This window comes from Eurytemora carolleeae, unplaced genomic scaffold, assembly GCF_000591075.1.
Source record: "Eurytemora carolleeae unplaced genomic scaffold, Eaff_2.0 scaffold221, whole genome shotgun sequence".
Classification (NCBI taxonomy): Eukaryota; Metazoa; Arthropoda; class Copepoda; order Calanoida; family Temoridae; genus Eurytemora; species Eurytemora carolleeae.
The window spans coordinates 45,079-68,274 of record NW_019396278.1 but is presented as its reverse complement, the minus strand read 5'-3'; the positions used below and the strand labels follow the sequence as shown (position 1 = coordinate 68,274).

The 23,196-nt window shown below is 30.9% G+C and overlaps 1 protein-coding gene and 1 long non-coding RNA gene across 4 annotated transcripts; both read right to left on the bottom strand.

The window, feature by feature from the left end:
• Positions 1–3,335: 3,335 nt before the first annotated feature.
• LOC111699999 (uncharacterized) lies at positions 3,336–4,470 on the bottom strand. Its single transcript, XR_002764880.1, has 2 exons — positions 4,141–4,470; positions 3,336–4,110 (listed from the first exon to the last, which is right to left on the bottom strand). It is a non-coding gene; the product is annotated as an uncharacterized LOC111699999 (long non-coding RNA).
• Positions 4,471–4,530: 60 nt separating this feature from the next.
• LOC111699998 (ribokinase) lies at positions 4,531–17,137 on the bottom strand. Of its 3 annotated transcripts, XM_023470804.1 has the most exons (14): positions 16,785–17,134; positions 16,305–16,366; positions 14,925–14,989; positions 14,046–14,110; positions 11,476–11,540; positions 10,819–10,871; positions 10,397–10,427; positions 9,592–9,657; positions 8,834–8,965; positions 8,200–8,231; positions 7,665–7,760; positions 6,576–6,674; positions 5,465–5,525; positions 4,531–5,384 (listed from the first exon to the last, which is right to left on the bottom strand). In XM_023470804.1, the coding sequence occupies exons 1-14, from the start codon at positions 16,802–16,804 to the stop codon at positions 5,347–5,349; spliced, it is 885 nt and encodes a 294-aa protein (XP_023326572.1). In that variant the 5' UTR covers positions 16,805–17,134; the 3' UTR covers positions 4,531–5,346. The 3 variants fall into 3 exon arrangements, with proteins under 3 accessions (XP_023326572.1, XP_023326571.1, XP_023326573.1); XM_023470803.1 differs by having other exon boundaries at positions 4,531–5,525; positions 16,785–17,127; XM_023470805.1 differs by lacking the exons at positions 4,531–5,384; positions 5,465–5,525; positions 6,576–6,674 and adding an exon at positions 6,839–6,898 and having other exon boundaries at positions 16,785–17,137.
• Positions 17,138–23,196: the final 6,059 nt, after the last annotated feature.

Sequence of the window (23,196 nt, the reverse complement as noted above, 5' to 3'; positions counted from 1 at the left end):
TTCCAATTACCAATTATACAGGTTATTTTATTTTAAACAAATAGGAAAGGGGGGGGGGGTTTTCGTTCAGACTGAATTCTAATTTGAAACTGTACATAAATTTAGGGCACGAAATCTTTCCAAAATACTTAAAAACTATAATAACAAGTTTTAGACTTTTATTTAGCCTTTTCAAATTTAAGCATTTTCCAATTCGGCATCAAATTTTGTGGGAAGAAACAATTGCTAACTAGACTTTCAATTAAAAAAAATTGATAAAAGTTAAAAAAAGGACACCTCTAAAAGCATGTCCAGTAAAAAATAAATTTTTTATTATCATATTTTTATGTTTATTATGAATATTATCATTATCAAAGGGATAATTGTTAAAATTATCATTATTACCAATATTAAAATCTTTATTAGTGATATTTGTGACATAAAAACAAACCTTCAAAAATTTTAATATTGTCTCAATATTTCTGTTAATATAATTTAGAGGGGAGCTCTCCCTGGGAAGGTAGAGGGGGGGGGATTCACTCCATCAATGAAAAGTTTGTATGTTTGAAAAAGTTTAGACTATATGACTTTCTGTTTCCCGCTGGTTTTCAGGTTTTATGGAGGAAAAGTTTAAGAGAATTGGGAGGAACATCAAGGGGATGGAAGGGGGAGCCAAATGGGAAAAGGGGAGGGGGGAGCACAAAGGTTATGGAAGGGAGCCAAAGGGGGATGAAGGTGGGATTGAGTTCCGATTAAAGATAGAAGAATGATGCACTTTCCTGTAAGCATAAGCTCATCTACAGGTTGCAAAAATGTAAAATTCCGATATCTTTATTTCTTTCTTAGTCAGTTAACATAAAATAATAAATTAGTCAGTAATAATGATAAGATTTAATATAAATTCACTAATAAATATGATTTTATTTTGTTGTCAGAATAATAAAAAGGTCCGTTTTGAAAATTGAATTAATAGCTTGGAAACTTTGGACCATAGATGTACTGGTCATGAAAAATAACGATATTTCGAAATTCCACGGACAACGCCAACCACATCAGGTAAAATCATGATTTGGTTCCAAGCGCGGAGTATGACTATAGTAATGTAATATAATAACAAAAAATATAATTTAAAAACATATTTAAGTTACAAAATATATAAATTACAAAAGATAGAATTACAAAATTTATAAATGGAAAAAATGACTAAAAGTTTGTTCATTTGAACATTTTCTTGAAATAATATATACATTTGAACTATTTTTTGGTCCAGTTGAACTATTTTTATGTTCATTTGAACAAGAAATTGTATTATTTACACGCGCTGTAGTTAGGACAGGCTAGAGGACCGAGCGCTGCAGCTAAAATATCAAATGAACATAAAAATAAATCAACTGAACCAAAATTGAAATATTTTCTGGCTCATTTGAACTATTTTTGTTACTCATATCATATGTAATTCTATGTTTTGTTATCATGTATCTTATGCTACTTAACCACGCCAGGCACTCCCAATAGAATTTTTTTTTTAATCTAATATTGAATTCTGTTTCCTGACAAGCTCCTCTGAAATTTGATGTAATAGCCTAAAAATATAGATTTTTAATTCCAAGAATTATCTTAATCACAAGGTCTCCCTCTCTCTGGAATAGAACTTTACTAAAAATGTCAGATTGCATGATTTAACAATGGTAAAATCTAGAACAGATTTCATGGATTTCTCCGCCATTAATTATTCATCCTCGATATTTGAGAGATGAAGCCACGCAGTCTACTGAAATCAGGGTATTTAGGGACCCACAGAACATAATTAAGAAGTATTTAAGGCCCCACAGTAAAAAATCGGCAAAATTAGAATACCACACCACTACTTTGATTATGGTCCTCTTATAGTTATATTAAGATGTACAGCCAATTATCAAAAAAGTAGATGTTAGTTCCATTGAAAATATATTTCGGTCTGGGTTGACCCTCGTCAGTTCTAACGATATAATAACCATCAAAATCGATAAAAAAAAAATTNTGGCACCAACAGTCATGTTCATCCTTTAAACCACAATAAAATGGAGAACTATGTTCTAGAGTAAACTTGATTGTAGGATGAATTTTATTGATGTCATCCAGGAATTGATATAATTTCTCAATAGAATCTGTCCAGATTCCAAAACAATCATCCAGAAATCTTTTCCAGGTCTTCAGGAGGCACTCATCAGTTATTTTGTATGTATTTGCAAGTTTCACAATTTGATCATCAAGCTTGGCCATAAAAATGTTTGCATAGGAAGGGGCTGGATGTATTCCCATTTCTGTTCCTATCAATTGTTTGTACAGTTTACCACCAAATTCAAATATGTTATTTTTCAAACAAATGTTTAGCAGCTCAATCCAAAGTGACGTAGGTACAGATTTATCAGTTCTGTTTTAAGAGCTTCTCTACAGAATTCTAGACCATCATCCTGAGGTATATTTGTGTACAATCCTGTAACATCTACAGAGAATAGAATAGAATTATCTTTGTTAATTTCTTCAATACATCTCAAAAAATCTGGAGTATCCCGAAGATAAGATGGGTGTAAGTTGGAAAAGGGGTTTTAGAAAACTGTACTCAAATAAACTTATATTCTCTGTGTAACTTCCTGAGCCACTGATAATAGGCCTACTTGGTGGAGTATCTCCTGGAATGTGAGTTTTATGTACTTTGAACAGCTGATAAAACTTTGCTGGATTCTTGTCATCAGCCAGCATAGCTTTAAGTTCTTCAGTTGTGATGAAATTCTTATCAGCTGCAGTATCTAAAACATACTTTATCTGTTTCTTTGTTTCTTCAACTTCCTTCTCTTCAACTTGTACATAGTATGGATTTCGTGTTCCATTCTCTTGCAGTTGTTGGTTAGAAAGTTCGTCCAGACAGGATTCCATATAACTCTGAAACTTCAGAATTATGATTCCTGCACCCTTAATGATGTTTCAAATAGGATACGTTTCTTTTAATGATGTCGGAGACTTTTCTATTTCTTCGATCTCTGCTAGATACCATATTCAAAATTTTAATTATTTTAGCTACTTTACAGGGAACTTAAAAGAATTTTACTTTACCAAGGGCACCCAAGACTAAAATTGCATACAGAGTCCGCGGTTAAGCAACATTTTAAATTTCCCGTAAAAGAAGTTTTATCGTCTTTTGAGATGAAAATGCTCGTTTTTTTCTACGAAATCGTCTCATAGCGAGTTGTTATTCTATTTATGTTGGGGGAGTTTTAGGTCGGTAATGTTGGTCAAAAAGCAGAAACAATATTATCAGGTTGCCAACATATAGTGAAAGATAATATTTCAAGTTAAATAAATTCTACTAATTATCATATGTTTTAACAATCAAGTTGAATTTATATTCTGTACTATGAATACTATTATAATAAATAAATAATGACTAAGTCTCAGTCCTGCAGGTGGACAGAATCGGTTCGAACAATACATCCCGATCAACACTTCTGTTCTCGGCAGCTCCCGGTTCTTCATGGCTCACAGCTAGCTCATCAAAATAAAATCCAAAAATCATAACTGATTATTTCCAGACTCTTTCCTCAATGTCTCATATATGGAATATTTAATCTGAGTAAAAAAACTAACTTTAAACATAACAAAAAATAATAAAATTTTTCGTAAAAATTAAATTAGAAATGAGCCAGTGTTTTGCTATGAAACACCTGGAAACTCAGTATTAATCAAATTTACAATTGTTTCCAGATGAACCAGATGAACGAGATAGACCAGATGACCTATACAAATTAGATTAGTTTGTTTGATCTGAAAAGTTCCGAAAAGTAGTAGAAAACTATATTTCAAACGCTGGGTTTAACAGATCAGAAGTCAAAGTCTGAAAAATCTAAGGTTTACATCATCAGGCTGCTAAAATATATTTATGAAAAAAATAGTGTTTGTTGCGAGTTATCAGTTCATTTGCTAGATATCTATCTAGAAGTAAACCTGGAAGGCTGGATCTATCTAGAAGTAAACCTGGAAGGCTGGATCTATCTAGAAGTAACCCTGGAAGGCTGGATCTATCTAGAAGTAAACCTGGAAGGCTGGATCTATCTAGAAGTAAACCTGGAAGGCTGGATCTATCTAGAAGTAAACCTGGAAGGTTGGATCTATCTAGAAGTAAACCTGGAAGGCTGGATCTATCTAGAAAGAAATTCATTTCCTGTATTCAAAGTATTTCATTTCCAGAATAAATGTTATTTTTAGGAAATATCTTTTATATTAAAAATATCTTTGACATATTTTATTTAGAAAACATTCTGAAGCTTTACGTAAGAAATATATTAAATGCTATATTTTAATTTGTAAACGGTTAATAATGATATTTTTCCCCAAGATTCCATAGATCAAGAATATTTAACGTTTTAGACAATATTAGACCATTCCATTCCATTCCATTGGATCTTTTAAAACAATAAAAAATAGACACATATTTTGGAAGTTATTTTTAAACAAGCTAATTTAATATTGAAATCCTGCTTTTTTTCAGAATAAAAAAAAATAGATAATGTTTAATAAAATATTAAATATTTATAAACATACTTTATACAATCACAAATAATCAATTTAACAAATGCAAACAATAACATTAAGAAAACCTAACAAAAGTGAATCCAAAAATCTTAATTTGTTTACAAATTTGTTTACAAACAAATATTTTCAAACATTCTAAATGTTTAAGCTTCAATTTTACTAGATCTCTATGTGGACATCTGGTCTGGAGTAGATAGTTTACTAGATCTCTTTATGGATAGCTTGTATAGAGTAGATGGGTTACTAGATCTCTATGAGGATAGCTGGTCTTGAGTAGTTGGGTTACTAGATCTCTCCATGAGGATAGGTGGTCTAAAGGAGATGGGTTTCTAGATCTCTATGTGGATAGCTGGTCTTGAGTAGTTGGGTTTAGTAGCTATGAGGATTGCTGGTCTAGAGTAGATGGGTTACTAGCTATGAGGATAGCTGGTCTAGAGTAGTTGGGTTACTAGCTTAGATGATAGCTGGTCTAAATGAGATGGGTTACTTGATCTCTATGAGGATAGCCTAGAGGAGATGGGTTACTAGATTTCTATGAGAATAGCTGGTCTAGAGTAGTTGGGTTACTAAATCTCTCTATGAGGATAGCTAGTCTAGAGTAGTTGGGTTACATCTCTCTATGAGGATAGCTAGTCTAGAGTAGTTGGGTTACTTGATCTCTATGAGGATAGCCTAGAGGAGATGGGTTACTAGATCACTTTGAGGATAGCTGGTCTAGAGGAGATGGGTTACTAGATCACTTTGAGGGTAGCTGGTCTATAGGAGATGGGTAACTAGATCACTTTAAGGATAGCTGGTCTAGAGGAGATGGGTTACTAGATCTCTATGAGGATAGCCTAGAGGAGATGGGTTACTAGATCACTTTAAGGATAGCTGGTCTAGAGGAGATGGGTTACTAGATCTCTATGAGGATAGCTGGACTGTGTTCCTTTCTTCCCAACAGTGAAAGAAGCTAACGCACATGCTTTCCGTACAACCTTAATATAGTTCATGTACAGTACAAGGAAATAAATTTCTGACTTTGCACAATTTAAAAAATGTTTGTTCAGAGGAAGAAAGTTCCAAACCTTTGTTTAGATCAAAACTGGCACTTAGGATTAAGCTTCAACCTTGAACACGGTTTGGAATTCCTATAATCTTCAGAAAAAAGTATAATTTTTTGACGCTTCACCCCGTAAAGATGTATTTTTACATAAATCCTAGCATACAATTCCTCCATCAACATAAGCATTTAGCTCAATGTCATTTGTCTTCCCTTGTGCAAGTGCATTTAAAATAGATTTTTCAAATACTAACAATAAACAATTGAGAACGTTTCAAACGGAAATCTAAAAATGTTTGACATTTCTAATTCATAGCCTGACATTTAAGATTCTGAGTTCTTTGTAAATATTAAAAGATAAAAAATTGTTTATTTACCGTGTAAATATAATGTCACACACACAGAGAATTTGATAACTGTTATTATAAATATTTCAACTTATTATGTTTATTGTTCAATGGTAAGTTACTTTTCAAATTTCAAGAATGTTCAAATTTCCTTTAAGGATATTTAAAGAAGACACATACTTTTGCAGGAATTTCAAAATTATACCTTAGCATTGAACCAGCCAAGTTCATCTTTACTATTGAACATTTATTTTCACATCCAAAGTATTAACACTTTATTTTAAGTGACACTTCATTTATTGAATTGTCCGATTCACAATAGTACTCTTTAAACCTGATCAAGGATGTCAGGATTATTCTTATCAATTTACAAACACAATTGTAATTGTTGAACAATTGGTTTGATATTGCGCATTTTTGCTGCAGGAAAACATAGCTGAATACGCACAATTAAAAAGTTTGTAAACTGGAAAAACTACATTATCTTCCACATTATTGATCAGATAAAGATTTCAAGGAAACCGTTGTGAATCAGGCATTGGCATTTTTACATAGAGGGTCACTTAACATTACGCCTACAGTCCCTTCGATAACATTCCAGTTGCGAAAAATAAGAGAAAAAAGAATAAACATTTTACCTCTGGAAGATCAGGGTTATATATATTCTGAAGAAGAAAATAAACTAGACTTCCAACAAAAGCATCACCAGCACCAGTTGTATCTACTACCTCATCAACCTTAAAGGGATTGTTACTACTACCTCATCAACCTTAAAGGGATTGTTACTACTACCTCATCAACCTTAAAGGGATTGTATCTACCACCTCATCAACTTTGAAGGGATTGTATCTACCACCTCATCTACTTTAAAGGGATTGCATCTACTACCTCATCAACCTTAAAGGGATTGTATCTACTACCTCATCAACCTTAAAGGGATTGTATCTACTACCTCATCAACCTTAAAGGGATTAATTCATAGCAGTGTCCTTAAAAAATTCTTTAAATGAAAATAGTTCTAAGGCCTAATTTAAAGAATTTGAGCCCCAGCGTAAATTTGAGACGCGGCTCAACTATGGTTTGTCGGGGTCCACTTAAAAGTGTCTTCAATGTTGCAAGATTTAAGCTGGCGCTCAATTGAAACCTTTTTATGAGGATTAGAGACGCGGCTCAAATTCATAAAATTCAGACTCCGAATATTTATAATATTTGAGTATCTTAATCTTTTTTGGTTCCAGGTTTGCTAGAGCTACAAACTGTTAATTTTTTTTGTTGATTTTAATTTCGAACTTTTTTCCAAGTCTTCTACTTTACATAATCTTCTTCATAATAATTCTCCTTTAGAATTTTAATTTATGTACAGTTATATTTGTTTTACTCAACACAACACCTGGTTGTTTAAACACTCAACATCTTGTTTAAATACTTAAAGGGACTGTTCACGTAATTTAAAATGGTTCCTTGAAATCTTTATCTGATAAATATTGTGGAAGATATTGTCGTAATTCTGTTATTTTACATATGTTTTCCTGCTGCACAAATGTACCAGTCAATTTTCTAGAGAAATCACATTGGAAAATACGCAGTTTTCAAAATACTGAACATGGAAAACGAATTCATACTTGATCAGATTAAGCATTGCCATCTTTACATGGAGGGTCACTTGAAATTACACTGACAGTCCCTTTAATCAAATTGTAATTGCATATTTTTTTGTTATTTTGTACCTTCGGTGCAGGGATAAGAAGTGGATCCCTTTTCTCTTGAAGTAAAACAGCCCCCTCACTACCCAGTGTTACAATTATATTCTTGCATCCTATCTCCTGAATCATAAAATAGAATAAATAATTAAACTGTGTCATCACGTTTAGTTTAACTATAACTAAGAATTAACATCTCACTACCCAGTGTTACAATTATATTCTTGCATCCTATCTCCTGAATCATAAAATAGAATAAATAATTAAACTGTGTCATCACGTTTAGTTTAAATATTTAACTACAACTAAGAATTAACATCTTTCGTCTCTTTTTCTTTAAAAAATCTGGTCATTTACTCTAAGACAAATTTAAGTCAAGTGAAATTTAAATTTAAATTTGGGTTTCTCATTAATCCCTACGGGGTTTAAAGTTCCATTGGTTTGTTTGAGACTAAATGCTTGATTTATGCTTGTACAATAACATAATCTTGTTTAAATATTTTTGAATTATATTAAAAATTTAATTATTTATATTCATATTCAGATAAATATTATATTATACCTTGAGTTTTGCAGTCGTCACCTGCCATTTGCCTAAAATAAAAAACAAATTTTTCTTACCAAAACCTAATTTACGACTGTCAATCATACGGAGATCTTGGGATAATTTGAATATTTATAGAAGATAAAAATAATGTATGTGATTTCATTAAATTTAAAAAAAAATTAAATTGAAAAATTATTTTCAGGCTTATGTGTTTGTATAATTTAAAGAGTTGAAGGTCCTTAAAGTTTAAAGTTTAAAGTTTAAAGTTTAAAGTTTAAAGTTTAAGGGGACCCTCCATTAAAATAGTTGTTTATCCGATTAACAACTCCACCCTGAAAAGCTTTGTATCAATTATGAATTAGATATCCATGTTTTGATTTTGAAAAAATGATTACTTTCATTTTTGGTTGCTCGACAAAAGCGACTTTTGCATTTCTTGCTTCAGAAACAGTAAAGAAATCATCAGAATTAAAAACGTGTGAATCTAGCATGCCCTTTTTTTATGAAGGGTTATTTCAAATTTCAATGACAGTCCCTTTATATAGAAAACTTAAACAGTTATTAAAAATTTCTCTCTACAATTTTATTCTTTTTTCATATTTACTAGAAATATTATCTTCATCAAAAGACTCGGGTTGTTAGTTGTTACCTGTAATCCCAGAGATGATTTCAGCTTCAGTTTGATTCAGAACAAGGATATCTGTATTCTCCAGGATCTCAGGAGCAAGATCAGCACGAGCAGGAGCAGCATTCAATACAGTACGAACACCATGCTTCTGTCCTAATAATAAAAAAATCCTTTTCAAGCTTGATCTCTGCATCTTTCATGCTTTATCTGTACATTTTTCATTTACACGCTTTATTTCTATATTTTTACCTTACACTTTATCTCTACGTTATTTCCTTTCAAGTATTATCCCTACATTTTCCCTTTTCATTCTTCAATTCTACATTTTTTATATCAAGCTTTAACTGCGCATTTTGTACACTTTAACCCTACACTTTCCCTTTCACGCTTTATTCCTACATTTTTCTCTTCCATGCTTTATCTGTACATTTTTTCTTTCAAGCTTTATCTGTATATTTTCCCCTTTCATGCTTCGTTTCTACATTTTTTTCGTGCTTTAACTGTACATTTTTTACACTTTATCTCTACCCTTTGACACAGTTTTATATCGATTTCTCGAGACTGGAAAATCAGATATAACTCTTATGGGACTCTATCCACTCCTGAAGTTCTTAAGTTTCAGCCTATACCCCCTTTTCTTTTATTCTTTACAATCCCTTTAATAATATCTTTTATTTATTATTTTGGAGTAACTAATTTATTTGGAAGATGGGGGCAATCTAGATTTTTTACATTTTTGTAAATTTAGAAAATGTAATTGTCTGTGGAGTCATGCGTACCTAGTTTTAGAGCAGTTAGAACAACCTCAGGTTTAATCTCCAAAACTGTTGAAAGAACAGAACATCCTAGACACACGGAAAATTTTTACAATGGAAGAATCATTCTAAATTCAAGGATAACTAAAAAAAAACAGCCTTTCTATGCCTTGTAAGCTACACAGACAAAGCGTGTGGTTATAATATGATAGAGGGCAGATAGGTTATATTATTGAATTCTCAAATATTTCTTTTAGGAAGCGTAAAAAGTTTTAATATTTGAAAAGTATTTGGAATCGCAGAGGAAAACCTGCTATATAGTGTAAAATGTAAATGCATAAATTTTGTACATAAAAAAAAGAACAACTTTGAATTTCTAATAAGCAACAAAGTCCAAAGTGATTCCAAAGATTCAACCTCTTTTTGAACTGAGAAAGAGTTCAGAAAAAAAAAAATCCCTTTCTATTTTTGTCAGTAATGTAACAAATTACATAATTTATAAACCATGCAGTACAGATTTATCTTGCATTTGGGATTTCATGCATAGTGTACAATGTTAGGAACATCAGGAACAGGGGTATATCCCCCCCCCTGAGAGGAGAGATGGGATTTTTAATACTCTGGGGAAAAAAGAAAGATTGGGACATGTTTTTAATACCTTTTTTTGATCATGTTTTACCCATATTCAGAGACAAAAACATAAACAAAGTTTCGCGCAAACGTATCTACCATCTGGGGGAATATATTCTCATCCTTGAACAAGATTTGAAACTTTTTTTGTTTTACTTTTACAAAATTCTTTGAGCATTGTACTTATATATATTCTGACCTTTTATAGTTTCCTCTGCATCAAAAACATCCTGTGTATCAATTCTTTAATATTTCTCTTACCATTCTTTCGATAAAATAGAAAAAATAAAACTAATAATATGAAAATAAAATATCAAATAATTCGGGAAAGAATAGAAGAACATCTTAAATCTTGTCTTAAAAAAATATTCTAGTTTTTGAAAGCTAACGAACTGAACAGTCGCCACAAACTCTAATTTTCTTATCCCTGTATCTCTGCAACCTGGTTGTGGAAACCTTTGATTATTTTTTATAGCATTATAATCATAATACTAAATCTGAAAAGTCTACGAAACCAGGTTTTAATATTGAAGAACTAAAATTATTAAAAGAAAAATAGAGGCCTGAAGTGTTCAATTAGAACCTGGTTCTTCAATTTAATAAAAATAATATTAAGATTTCCTGCGGAGTTAGAAGATTGTTTGCTCCTGGTACAATCACGATTTTATTCTCGCCTAAATATATTTAAAATAAATCCAGGCATAGGGATATATTTGATAAATCACAACCCCCTCTCTACCCTTTAAAAATCGGGGGGTTTTTTCCTGCAGATACTATGTATGGAGGTGTTTCGCTGAATTAGGAAAATAATTATGTTCAAATAGATGCTAGTACAATAGATGGCAACGTATAATTTGTACACTCTCAGTACAGCTGTCAAAGAAAATATTAATCTGAATGAATGAGTAAAATCTGAATTAATTTAATCACCAAAGAAACATTAAGAACAAGAATTGGTTGTTAATTCAAAATTCGGTGATGGTGATGGATGTTGTTAATTCATTACCAATTTCAACTTTTGATAAAGTTAAATAAAAAGAACAATAATATTAAAGGGATTGTTCACCTATTTCAAAATATTCATAAAATTCCCCTTTTTTCAGATTAGTGAAATAAATGTGTGTTACTAAAAGTATTTTTAAATATGTTATATCTTTCACATTATTTACAAAGGTTTTAAAGGTACCGTTGGTAATCGGGCATTCCCATCTTTGCATGAAGGGTTACTTAAAATTACACTTTAAATCCCTTTAAATATTATTATATCTTGTCCCCCACCTGTACTTGACTCAACCTGTATAGTGGCAATCCCTGTAGTAACATTTTTCTCCGTCAACACCCACCTAGAGAGGAGAAAAATTATGCTTCCAATTTGTTCCGAATCAATTTGGCTCCGTAAAGGCTTTTACGAAACATTTCCTGAATCTGTTAAAAATGTTAAGCCATTTAAAACTTTTGGAAATGAACGGCAGATCCCGACTTAACCAAATTTCAAATAAATCTTCACCCTTTGAGCTACTCAGAGACAGGTTGACATGCTAAAAAATGTTTACGGGACGATTATTCCAAATGAAAGTTATCGCGAATAGTCGTCACGTCAACTTTTTTCAATTTCCGCCGTCAATGTTTCTTTACAGCTTCAGGAATAGTTCCGTTAGGCCTTTACGGAACCAAATTGACCCAGAAAAAATGGAAACCGTAGGAGTTTTACTTCAATTTTTTATTAATTCTGGTTTTTTGTTGTTAAAAGACCTACAATATCCATTATGCATAAATCATCGATATATTTCTAATTTTCAAAAAAAATGGTCAAAAACTTAAAAAGCAAAACCTTACTTGTAAAATTGTAATTTCAAGTGATCCCTTATTTTAAAAGGATTCACAATGGTATCCTTTAAACATTAACCACAATCGAAAATAATAAATTTTTCTAAGGTAACAACATTGATATCTTATTCATACTTGTTCATACAAAGCTTTTAATTTTTAATGGTACAATTGTGAATCAAATAAAGATTCACTTATTACAGTTTAAGTTTGAAAAAAATTGTTGTAATTCCACATATTGTCCATTAATAGAAGAAAACTGAAGGTTTTGAATAGTATATGAGAGGGGAGAAAGCTGTTAATTTGATCAATCTGTAATCTTTTCAATCTTTTCAACAGAAAAAATCCAATTTTAGAAAATATTTTAGCCAATCCATCATTTTACATGGGCCTGAACAGTTTACACCTTCCAGGTTCTCACTTTAAACAACTTCAAACTTTTTAAATTCAGATTTNCCCCTCTAGATCAGTAAAATCTATGGTTTCCAGGAGTTTTAAGGCCCCAACTCCCCCAAAGGGTTCTGACCCGGTGTCAAGCATTATAGAAATCCAATGTATTGAAATCGCTAGGTATAGAAACAAGGCGTATTTTCCGGGAGAATATTTTTTTATATTTTTGAGAAATTAAATGTTTTTGTAAAACATTGTAGCTTATCATTATCATTATCATTATCAATATTTCTAACATACCCTAGACACTTTAAAACTAACTAGATAAATATGTACATGTGTACAGCTCTCTATTGTGTTTAAGGTCCCCCCAGATTTTATTATGTACTAACAACATAAATGAATGAGTATATGGTTACATAAAATTAAGTGTTGCTATTAAAAAAAACTATTTTATGAAAATGATATGTACAGTTTTTTTTTACAAAACAAAAATTTCTCAAAAATATAAAAAAAAATTCTCCAGTAATGATAATATGATTTCATAAAATTCCGTGTTACAATTTAAATAAAAGGATTTTATGAAAATTATATCTACTTTACACTGATTATTTAATTTCTCAAAAATCTAAAAAATGTTCTCGCGGAAAATACGCCTTGTTGCTATACCTAGCGATTTCTATAATGTTTGACGCCTTCTGACCCGTCCACTGGAAAGAAAAAATTAAAGCCCCTGGGTCATTCTTTATCAAGTCAGCCACCCTATGTCATGGATTTAAATTTAGCACACAACTAGCATATCATGAGAAAGCGCCAAATCCAAAATTTCAGGCTCTTGTGACCTCTGGTTACTGAGTTATAACGCCGTCTTTTAAAGACTTACTAAATAAAAAACTTCTTATTAACTTTTTTTTTACTAATTGCATTTGCTCAGAAGTTGTATTTGTATTTTTGACCTTGATTTTTCTATGAGGATATCCTCCAGTTTTCACAATTTTTTTTAGAGATTCCTTTTAGTATATTTCATGATGTGAAGTTTAATTTTTGGGATTTACTTAATGTTGGAGCTAGAGCATTTTACCATTAATTTTGGGATATTTTTTGAAAATTTGCTTTGTCAAAGACAACTTTTCTAACAAGAAGGACAACTTTCCTAACAAGAAGGACAACTTTCCTAAGAGTAAAAACGACTATGGTAGAATATTTTTAAAAAGAATTAACTTCAAAAAATGAAACTCTGCAAAATCATAAAATATATTGTAGGGAATTATAAAAAAAATCGAGATCAAAAATTATAAACACAATTTCTGCACGTAAAAAAAAATTAAAAAATTATAAGAAAATTTTTCATTTTGTAAGTACAACTATTGCCTAGCCTCTGAGAGCTTATGAGCAGTCTGTGCATATCTAGTCTGTGTCTAGAACCGTTCCTTCCTTTTATAAGAATGTTAACCACCATACTTCATGCAGTATATCGTGTACCGTTGTTAACATTGGCTGCAATCTTCCTTATAGAGATATGAATTAGAAATAAACTGCCTTTTTATATCAGATATGCTTATGAAGTAGAAACACAGTGTAGAGTTGGACATCCTTAGTAAATGACCTTAACTTCTCCGACAGTATTGTACCTTATATCCACACCTTCAGCTTCCAGATGTTGTTTATAAACTCTCCCATGCTCATCATCTCCAACCTAATCAGATATAATGGTTTGTATATAGATGAAATAGAATTTTAAAAATATATGTTAGTGTAATTGTTGATCATCATGGAAATGTTAACTTAAGGAATTGAGTCTTTGCCACAAGCTACAATTTTATAATCATTATATCTTTGTAACCTGAGGGTGTAAACCTTTGATATTTCAAACCTAGATTATTTGATGCAACAGAATTCATAGCTTGAAATATCAAAGGTCTATCCCATCGGGTTACAAAAATATAGGCATTAAAAAATCAGAGTTTGTGGCAAAAATTTAGTTCCTTTGCTGCAGCTGACTGCTCGCATTAAATTTATCGGGTTGGTGAAATTTCGATTTTCTTTTTAATCAGGAACTTTCAGAAACCAAGAAAAAGAATTATACAAGAAAGTATTTTTGTACCTTTTTTTCTTCACTTTTTTTATTTTATAATCAACATGGCAGAGGTAATTTCATGACTTATTTATAAATTCATTGATTTTCCTCTAGCAATCATTTATTTTAAACAAAAGTTTTTATACTTTAAAATATTTCAAGAAAAAAGCATCCCGTAAGTTCGTTTTCTAACCACGGTAAACTAGATGTTCTTGTTAAAAGTGAATCTTATGTTTATAACCAATTTTCACCTATTAGATGTAGATTCAATACATTTTGTATTTTAAATATTTCCACATTTCTCTTACGGTATTTTTTACGGATTTTAAATATGAGATCAAAATATGACATGATGTACTTCGTTGTAGTTAGTTTGACGTGAATCTCATGTTCTTTAATTTGGCAAATATTTTAATAGTTAAACATCGCTTACCTTCCCAACTAATGATGCTTGAGCTCCCAATCTTGCTGCCATAACACATGGGTTCGCACCTTTACCTTGAACAGACAAATTTTAAATAAAAAATATCAAGTAAGAGATTTTTGCAAATTTATATGGTTTTCTATTAGAGCTTCAAAACATTTTTCTTTTACGCAATTGCTATTGAATAATAAGAGTTATGATTGAAAAATTGTATTATTTGCAATCTAACGTGAAAGGAGTCTTTGCCACAAACTTAAATTTTCTAATCCAAATATATTTGAAACCTGATGGTGTAAACCTTAGATATTTAAAACTTAGACTATAGACCTACTTTCATATTTCGTCAACCTACTTTTATATTTCGTCAACTTACTTTCAAATTTAGTCAACCTACTTTTATATTTTGTCAAACTACTTTTACATTTCGAGAAACCTACTTTCACAAATCGTCAACCTACTTTTAAATTTCGTCAACTTACATTTACATTTCGTCAACCTACTTTAAGATTTTTTCAACCTACTCTTACATTTCGTCAACCTACTTTTACATTTCGTCAACCTACTTTTACATTTCGTCAACCTACTTTTACATTTCGTCAACCTACTTTTAGTCCTGGCTTTTTAAAATTGTTCCCGGAGATGTTAAGAGTTTAAGTTTTAATTATCATAGGTTTACACTATCAGGTTGCATAGGTTTACACTATCAGGTTGCATAGGTTTACACTATCAGGTTGCATAGGTTTACACTATCAGGTTGCATAGGTTTAAACTATCAGGTTGCATAGGTTTACACTATCAGGTTGCATAGGTTTACACTATCAGGTTGCATAGGTTTACACTATCAGGTTGCATAGGTAGGAGGATTACATCGAAAGAATTCATCAAATGTCGTATTCTTCACTTTCTGATAATGGAATGTTGCAGATATTTAGTTTTTTAAATTAAATGATTATATGGAACTCTTTAAAATTGTTTCCGCATATCCATGGCTATTTATTTATTTTCGCAAATATTGAAATTTACGTAGTATAGTATAAAACTCATTGAAAAATTGTCAAGACGACATTTGATAAATTCTTCCGATGTATTCGTTATTAAGGGTTTCACTGTAGAAAATTTGAGTTTTTTGGCAGGCAATTCAATTTATCAAATAAAACAAATACTGCCGAAATCTTAATTCTGCATAACTCCGGTAGTATTGAAAGCACAGAAATGGAGGAACACATTTTGGAAATTCAGGACTAGGGTTTGTATTTTGTGATTATTAACTCTAGAATCATACTTCTAAAATTAGGTTAATGAATCAAATGCGCGTAATTATTTCGACGATCAAAGAGGATCTTCGATTCGTCCTCCTACGTGGGACACTCTGTATATTATCCGACTCACCTCCAAACCCTGTGAAGAATTCTGAACCAAAAACTGTTTCTCCTCCTTTCGGAAATCTATCACTAAACATGGAATTAAGATTTTAAAACAATTCTACAAGCTTTGTCCTTAGATGAAAATATCAAGGCAAAGTTTGATTATTTAAAGAATCCACAACCCGTACTTTGTACATTTAAATAGTAACTTGTACAATTAAGCATTTTAGATAATTTGAAATATAAATATTATCAATTGCATCAGAAGCATATTTATAGCAAAATTATGTCACAGGAAAAAAACCTTGCAGTTTGAATATTTTTGAGGAGAATCCCCGTAATTCATTAGATATTTCTGAATTTGATTTTGTCTACGGTTCTTTCCATTTAACTTAACCAATGCATAATGTATTAATATTTGTTAAACAATACAAATTATATTTTAAATCAATTTGATCGCATTTAAATTATTTCACTTTGAATTTTTAATTTCTAAAATGTTTACCTTATTGTGACAAGATCCATAAAAACAGAGCCAACAAAAACAGCTTTTCCTGGAATAAATTCAACTTATTATTGTTACAAAAATAAAATTAATTAAGATAGACTGGGCTAAACTCTGGTATAAAGTTCAATGTATGAAGAATAAACGAGTGGTTAGATGTATGATTGGGAAACATCCGACAAAAAAGCCAGGAGGGTGGGAGAATTGTAAAGTCCACTACGAGAAATATTAGTATATTTTAACTTTTTCAAACATCGTGCCATTTTCTCTTTTTTCCGATTCAGATTTCGTGAGTTTTCCTTAAACTTTAAGTCACAGCATTCCAGGGGTGTATATAAGGATTTTTTAGGGGGAGTGGGGTAAGTTTGAACGTTTTGCGCGCGAAGCGCGGCGATGTTTTTTACCCCCCCCATTGACCATGTACAACCCCATTCATGATGTACATCAAATTATGGGTTTTAGCTGGGTTTGATTTCAATTTCCTAATTATTTTTGGGATTAACAAACTCTTATCAAATAAAAGGCTTCCTTTACCACCTTTCAACTTCCACTTTTCTTAATTTCTACCCTAAAGGTTGTCCACTATAAATTGAGACTTTTTAAATAGCTTATAAAATAGCAAATCTTGGAAAGTTCTATATCAAAAACTACCATGCCAATTATAATTCATATTTTCCCCTGAAAGTTAAGGGCCTTACTGGAAAAAATATTTTTATAAATTCACAGAGGCTGCCTTTGGAGCTAGTGTTTCTCATGAAAGTCATAAGTCAAAATCCAATCGCCCAGCGTAAATCTAAAACTGAGTTCGTAAGAGTGTGTTTCCTAAAGTCTCAAATTATAGACACCTTTACGACATANAAATTTTTTTTTGCAAACATTTTTACTATAAAACTGGATTTTGCGATAAAAAATTCAATTTTCGCAAATTTGCAAATTTTTTTGCAGATTCTAAAAGTAGAGCACAAGAGCTTTCTAATGATGTATCATTTGTCATATTTGGACATAACACATGGGATTTGGGGGGGGGGGTCAAATTGACCCACCCCCAGCATATCCTGGTTTTCAAGTACCCCAGCAGGGATAGGGTTAATTTAAAGGAATTTGAATTGATTAATTTAGGCGTAGTAGCGTAATAAAACGTAGTAGATTCATTAAACACAGGGTTAGCCTATAATGTCGAAAACATCTACACATAACTACACAGGGTGCCCCACATCATATAAAATCGTTTTTAGCTATTAATTGCAATCTTTGGGACAAATCAGAAGATTTAAAAAGATTTCGAATTATTAAAAAATTGTAAAGGGCTAAATAAAAAATTGCATGCATAAAACAGTATTTTTTTCTAGTATTATGTGCGTAATTTGGCTCTGAAGCTTGGTGATAATTAAATATGATATATAGGACGCTCTGTGTATTTTTCACAAATTTGCTGCTTACACTGTATTATCAGCTGTGACCACAACCCAGACCTAGAGGTTACTGGGTACGTCTGGTCTAGCTAGATCCAATAACTGGTTTTATAGCAGGCCCGAGGGGTTATTGTGTATTTATTGTTAGATAAGTTTAGTCAAGGAGAAATTAATACAAGGAGGGGGCAATAGGGTTTCCGTGCACTTTGCTGTGACGTTTTTGGAGTGCTGGAGAACTAGTTTTTGCGTAACAACAATAATAAAGATTGTAAACAATAACACAAATGATAAATTGACATCTGTCATCTCTGGCGTATTTATAAAGGGGGGGGGCGGATAGCCTTTAATTTGATTCTTCTCATTCTTCAGCAGTCCAAAAACGTCACAGCAAAGTGTACGGAAACCCTATTGCCTCCTCCTTCTATTCAATTCTCCTTGAGTTTTAAAAAACCTAGATATTTTAACTTCTATCCCTTGCACATGTAAAATTCATGTAATGATATTTCGCAATATCATTTTAATTTAAAGGATTCTATAAAAATATCTTTATTTAAATTTGTTGTTCCAAACCAAAATACAGTTTACATCAGCATTACAATATCAGATTTCAAAAAACATAACTAACTTCGGTGATCCGGTGATGGACCAAACCTCTGTAGAGTAAAAAAAGTAGATGTTAGTTCCACATTTATTGAAAATATATTTCGGTCTGGGTTGACCCTCGTCAGTTCTAACGATCTATAATAACCATCAAAATCGATAAAAAAAAATATAAAAATTTTTGTAAAAAATCACAAGAAAATAAACAAACAAAAAAGATGGACATAAGGGAAACGAACTGAGATTATGAGATGGAAAAAAGATAATTTGCAAATATTCACTTTAAAAAAAAAATGTTTTAAGACAATTATTATTATAACTAATTATGTCTGCTAGAATTTAGATGGATCCGGATTTGTCCTGCTGCCGTTTGAACTGTTTATTATTTGAACTATTGATAGTTTGAACCATTGTTCATTCTAACTACTGATAATGACGTCATTTCCTGCAGTTCAAACAACACATTATTTGCTCATTTGAACTATTAAAATTAAAGTTGCAGTTTAAAATTTTTATATTTCTTTAAAAAATATAGATCAAACAATCATCACAAAATAGATTAAACAATATTAACACATAAAAATAATTCAAATGGCCAAAAAAGTAGTTCAAGTGAAGCATTGAATAGTTCAAATGGGAAAAAAGTAGTTCAAAACTTCAAATGAGCAAAACGATTTAGTTCAAAATAACTAAAACCTTGTTTTCAAATGAGCAAAAAAATTGTTCAAATCAACCAAAAAAATTGTTCAAAAGAGCAAAAAGAAATAGTTCTAATGATCAAATGATAGTTCTAACGAGCAAAAAATAGTTCAAATGAATCAAAAAGATATTTCAAATGAGCAACTATTTGTTAGCTCATTTGAACTAAATATTTTTGTTTATTTGAACTATTTTTTGGAACTATGTTTATGCTCTTTGAGCTTTTTTTTGGCTTATTGGAACTATTTTTGGCTCATTTGAACTATTTTGTTGGCTCATTTTAACTATATATTTTCGGCTCCATTAAACTATTTTTTTAATTGCCCCCCCCCCTAAATACGCCTTTGGCACAAATTGTAAAAAAGCGGACGAAAACTTTAAGATTTCAGCTCTCTCAGTATAGAATCACTATACTAAAAGACCCATTTAAAAAGACGACGCCAATCTATTCTCATGTTTATTGGGACACCCTGTAATATGAAAATATCATATCAGGTGGGAAAGCACCTCCCCCATCAAAATTTTGACTAGAAATTAGAAAAATAACTTTATATATTGATATTTGTAAGTTTGTATTAATTAAATGTCTATACTTAGTTAAATTGTAGATCTCATCCCTATATCTTTGCAACCTGATTGTGTAAATCTTCAATATTTCAAACTTAAATTATTTGATCTAACAGTGTTCATAGTTTGAAATATCAAAGTCCAATGGTTAAAAAACCCTTGAAACTTTTTTCTCTCAAAATCAAAAGTTCAGAAAAGCAAAAATGTGTATAAATATTATTTCTATCAAATTCTAGAATTTTATAAATATTGAATCACAGAATCACAGAAAATTTGCAAAATTGTTTTAAGAAAATTCGCAATTTTCAATTCTGGTCTAATTTTTAAGAAGAAGTTCTTAAAATCCTCTAGTTACTATCTTCTTAGTATATTCTAAAGTGATAAATATACGCTGTTCAGTTGAAAACTGAGGAGCCATTGAAAAACAACTTTTCCTTGTTGCTTTTCTGAACTTTAGATTTTGAGAGATAAGAAATTTTCGCGGATTTTTTTGGGTCATTGGATTAACAAAAAATAATTCAAAATAATATTGATAAAATAACATACAGGAGGGTTGCTTAAAAAACGTACAATTTTGCACCAGACGCCGCTAATCACACTTTTCTTTGACTCACCCTGTATATTTTTTAAATTACCAAAAGTTTTTACTTTTACTTTACAATCTGTCCTGCAATAGATGAAATATATTATATCTAAGTATGAATGTAAATGGATCTTTACAGGAAACCCAGAAACCGTATCTTCTATTAGCTTCTCACATGTACGGTGCCCTAATAGTTGTTATTCAGGGAAAACTGAATATAAAGAAAATTCTTGTGCCCGAATATCTATCCAAAAAATTAAGCCATTGATTAGATGTCCAGTTTTTGGTAATTGTTAGAAAACAGTATTTATAAAAAATACAATTTCAAAAACTTCTGAACCATTATTTGAGAAAATTGGTCCATTAATTAAATAAGCTCGACTTCTCTTTTCATACTTTTCTTTAATAAGTTTAAGTTTGAAATATCCAAAGTTCAGAAAGGAATTGAGTTTTTGCTACAAACTCAAATTTTCTAATCCCTGTATCTTTGCAACCTAATGATGTTTAAATATTTTAAACTTAAACTGTTTATTATAACAGAACTTTCAGTTTAAAATATCAAAATGTGGAGAAAAGAAATCAGGCTCAATTTCTTTACCCTTCCATTTTAAATTTGCGAGTTTTATTCACACTAGTTAAATATTTAATGCAAACATTTTCCAGATTTTACAAAATGATTTTTAACAAGATCGTGACATGAATTTCTTTCTTATTAAATTATAAGCACTTACATCGACTGCATATTCAAATTATAAATACGGTTTAACTATCATTTATTAAAAACAGCTAAAATGTGCCATAAAGGCCGGTTCCCACTTTTGGTTGAGTATTTTTAAGCTAATAACTTTAACCCGAAATCCAAGCTCTCCAAGGTCTCAAGCTCTTAAGCAAAAATCGAGGAGAATTGCCAATTACTTTTTAAAAACCAAAGCTAACAACAAGTGCTATATAGTGCTAAAATCAACTCATCTTTAAAGTCGACCCTGTCTTAAACACCATAGTTTCAGTAGAAGTAAATGTTTCCATTTACTGATAGCGCCGATATAATTAAGGATTTATCTCTAATTGGATAATGACATGATAGAAAGATACATGTTACCTTCATGCAATTTCTATTGGTTCAGAATAGACAACAAACACATGACTAAACTCTGATTGGATCAGGCGCTAATGGACTCGGCATACTAGAGTGTAAAATATGAGACTTTTTATTTAAACAGACTTAATCTATGTTTAGACGGGAAGAGAACAAAGGTAATACAAGTTGTAATATATTAATATATTAATTGCAACCTGATGTTGTATACCATTCATATTTATGAGGTTGTAAAGATATAGGGATTAGAAAATTTGAGTTTGTGGCAAGCTCTAGATTCCTTTAGCGATACAGGATCAGATTTAACTCAATTCTTTATGCCAAAAGTTCCAGGCTCACATCTTTTCAATTTGACAAATGTGATAAACCTTTTTTTAAATGGTCCCTAACTTCATTAAAAAAATATTTGAATTATTGAGTATACAAAATTTAAAGATAGTTGACTCTGTCTTTTGTTTAAACAAAGAAAGAAAAAATATAAATTTTAACATTTAAGTGTTTTTAGAGAACTTTTACATTGTTGACAAACAATGAAAAAAAAATCTATTGTTAAAATGACATATTTGACACTTAGAAAAATAAAAATAAAATAAAACATTTGTAGAAAACAAAATTGTTAAAAATATGAAATTAAAGAAAATGTTAGCATAAGCATTGATCACAGACGAAATTTTTACATGAATATATATATATATTTCACTTGTTCGTTTTTTTTTTTTTTTTTGGATGTTTTTGACATGCCTGTTTGTTTGATTTTTGGTTGCTTTTGTACATGGCTGTTTGTTTGTTTGGTTTTTTGATGTTTTTGACATGCCTGTTTCTTTGATTTTTGGTTGTTTTTGTACAAGGGTGTTTGTTTGTTTGGTTTTTTGGGTATTTTCGTACATGTCTGTTTTTTTGTGTTTTTGTGCATGTCTGATTGTTTGTTTGGTTTCTTGGGTGTTTTTGTAAACGTCTGTTTGTTTATTTGGTTTTTTTTGGGTGTTTTTGTACATGTCTGTCTCTTTGTTTGGTTGTTTTTTTTTGTACATGTCTGTTTGTTTATTTGGTTTTTTGGTGTTTTTGTACATGTCTGTCTCTTTGTTTGGTTTTTTTGTGCATGTCTGATTGTTTGTTTGGTTTCTTGGGTGTTTTTGTAAACGTCTGTTTGTTTATTTGGTTTTTTTGGGTGTTTTTGTACATGTCTGTCTCTTTGTTTGGTTGTTTTGGTTTTTTTGTGCATGTCTGATTGTTTGTTTGTTTTCTTGGGTGTTTTTGTACACGTCTGTTTGTTTATTTGTTTTTTTTGGGTGTTTTTGTACATGTCTGTCTCTTTGTTTGGTTGTTTTGGGTGTTTTTGTACATGTCTGTTTGTTCCAAATCAAAACGACTGAACCGATTGCGCTCAAATATTTTAAAGAACATAGATGGTCAAAATTAAAGCATTTAATTTTTCACACTTAATTGTAAATGTAT

Coding starts and splice junctions, on each gene's coding strand:
- LOC111699998 (XM_023470804.1), bottom strand. CDS start 16,804: ATGGATCTTGTCACAATAAG. Junction 16,367..16,784: donor ATGGATCTTGTCACAATAAG/GTAAACATTTTA, acceptor TTCCATGTTTAG/TGATAGATTTCCGAAAGGAG. Junction 6,675..7,664: donor TTCTTATCCCTGCACCGAAG/GTACAAAATAAC, acceptor AATCCCTTTAAG/GTTGATGAGGTAGTAGATAC.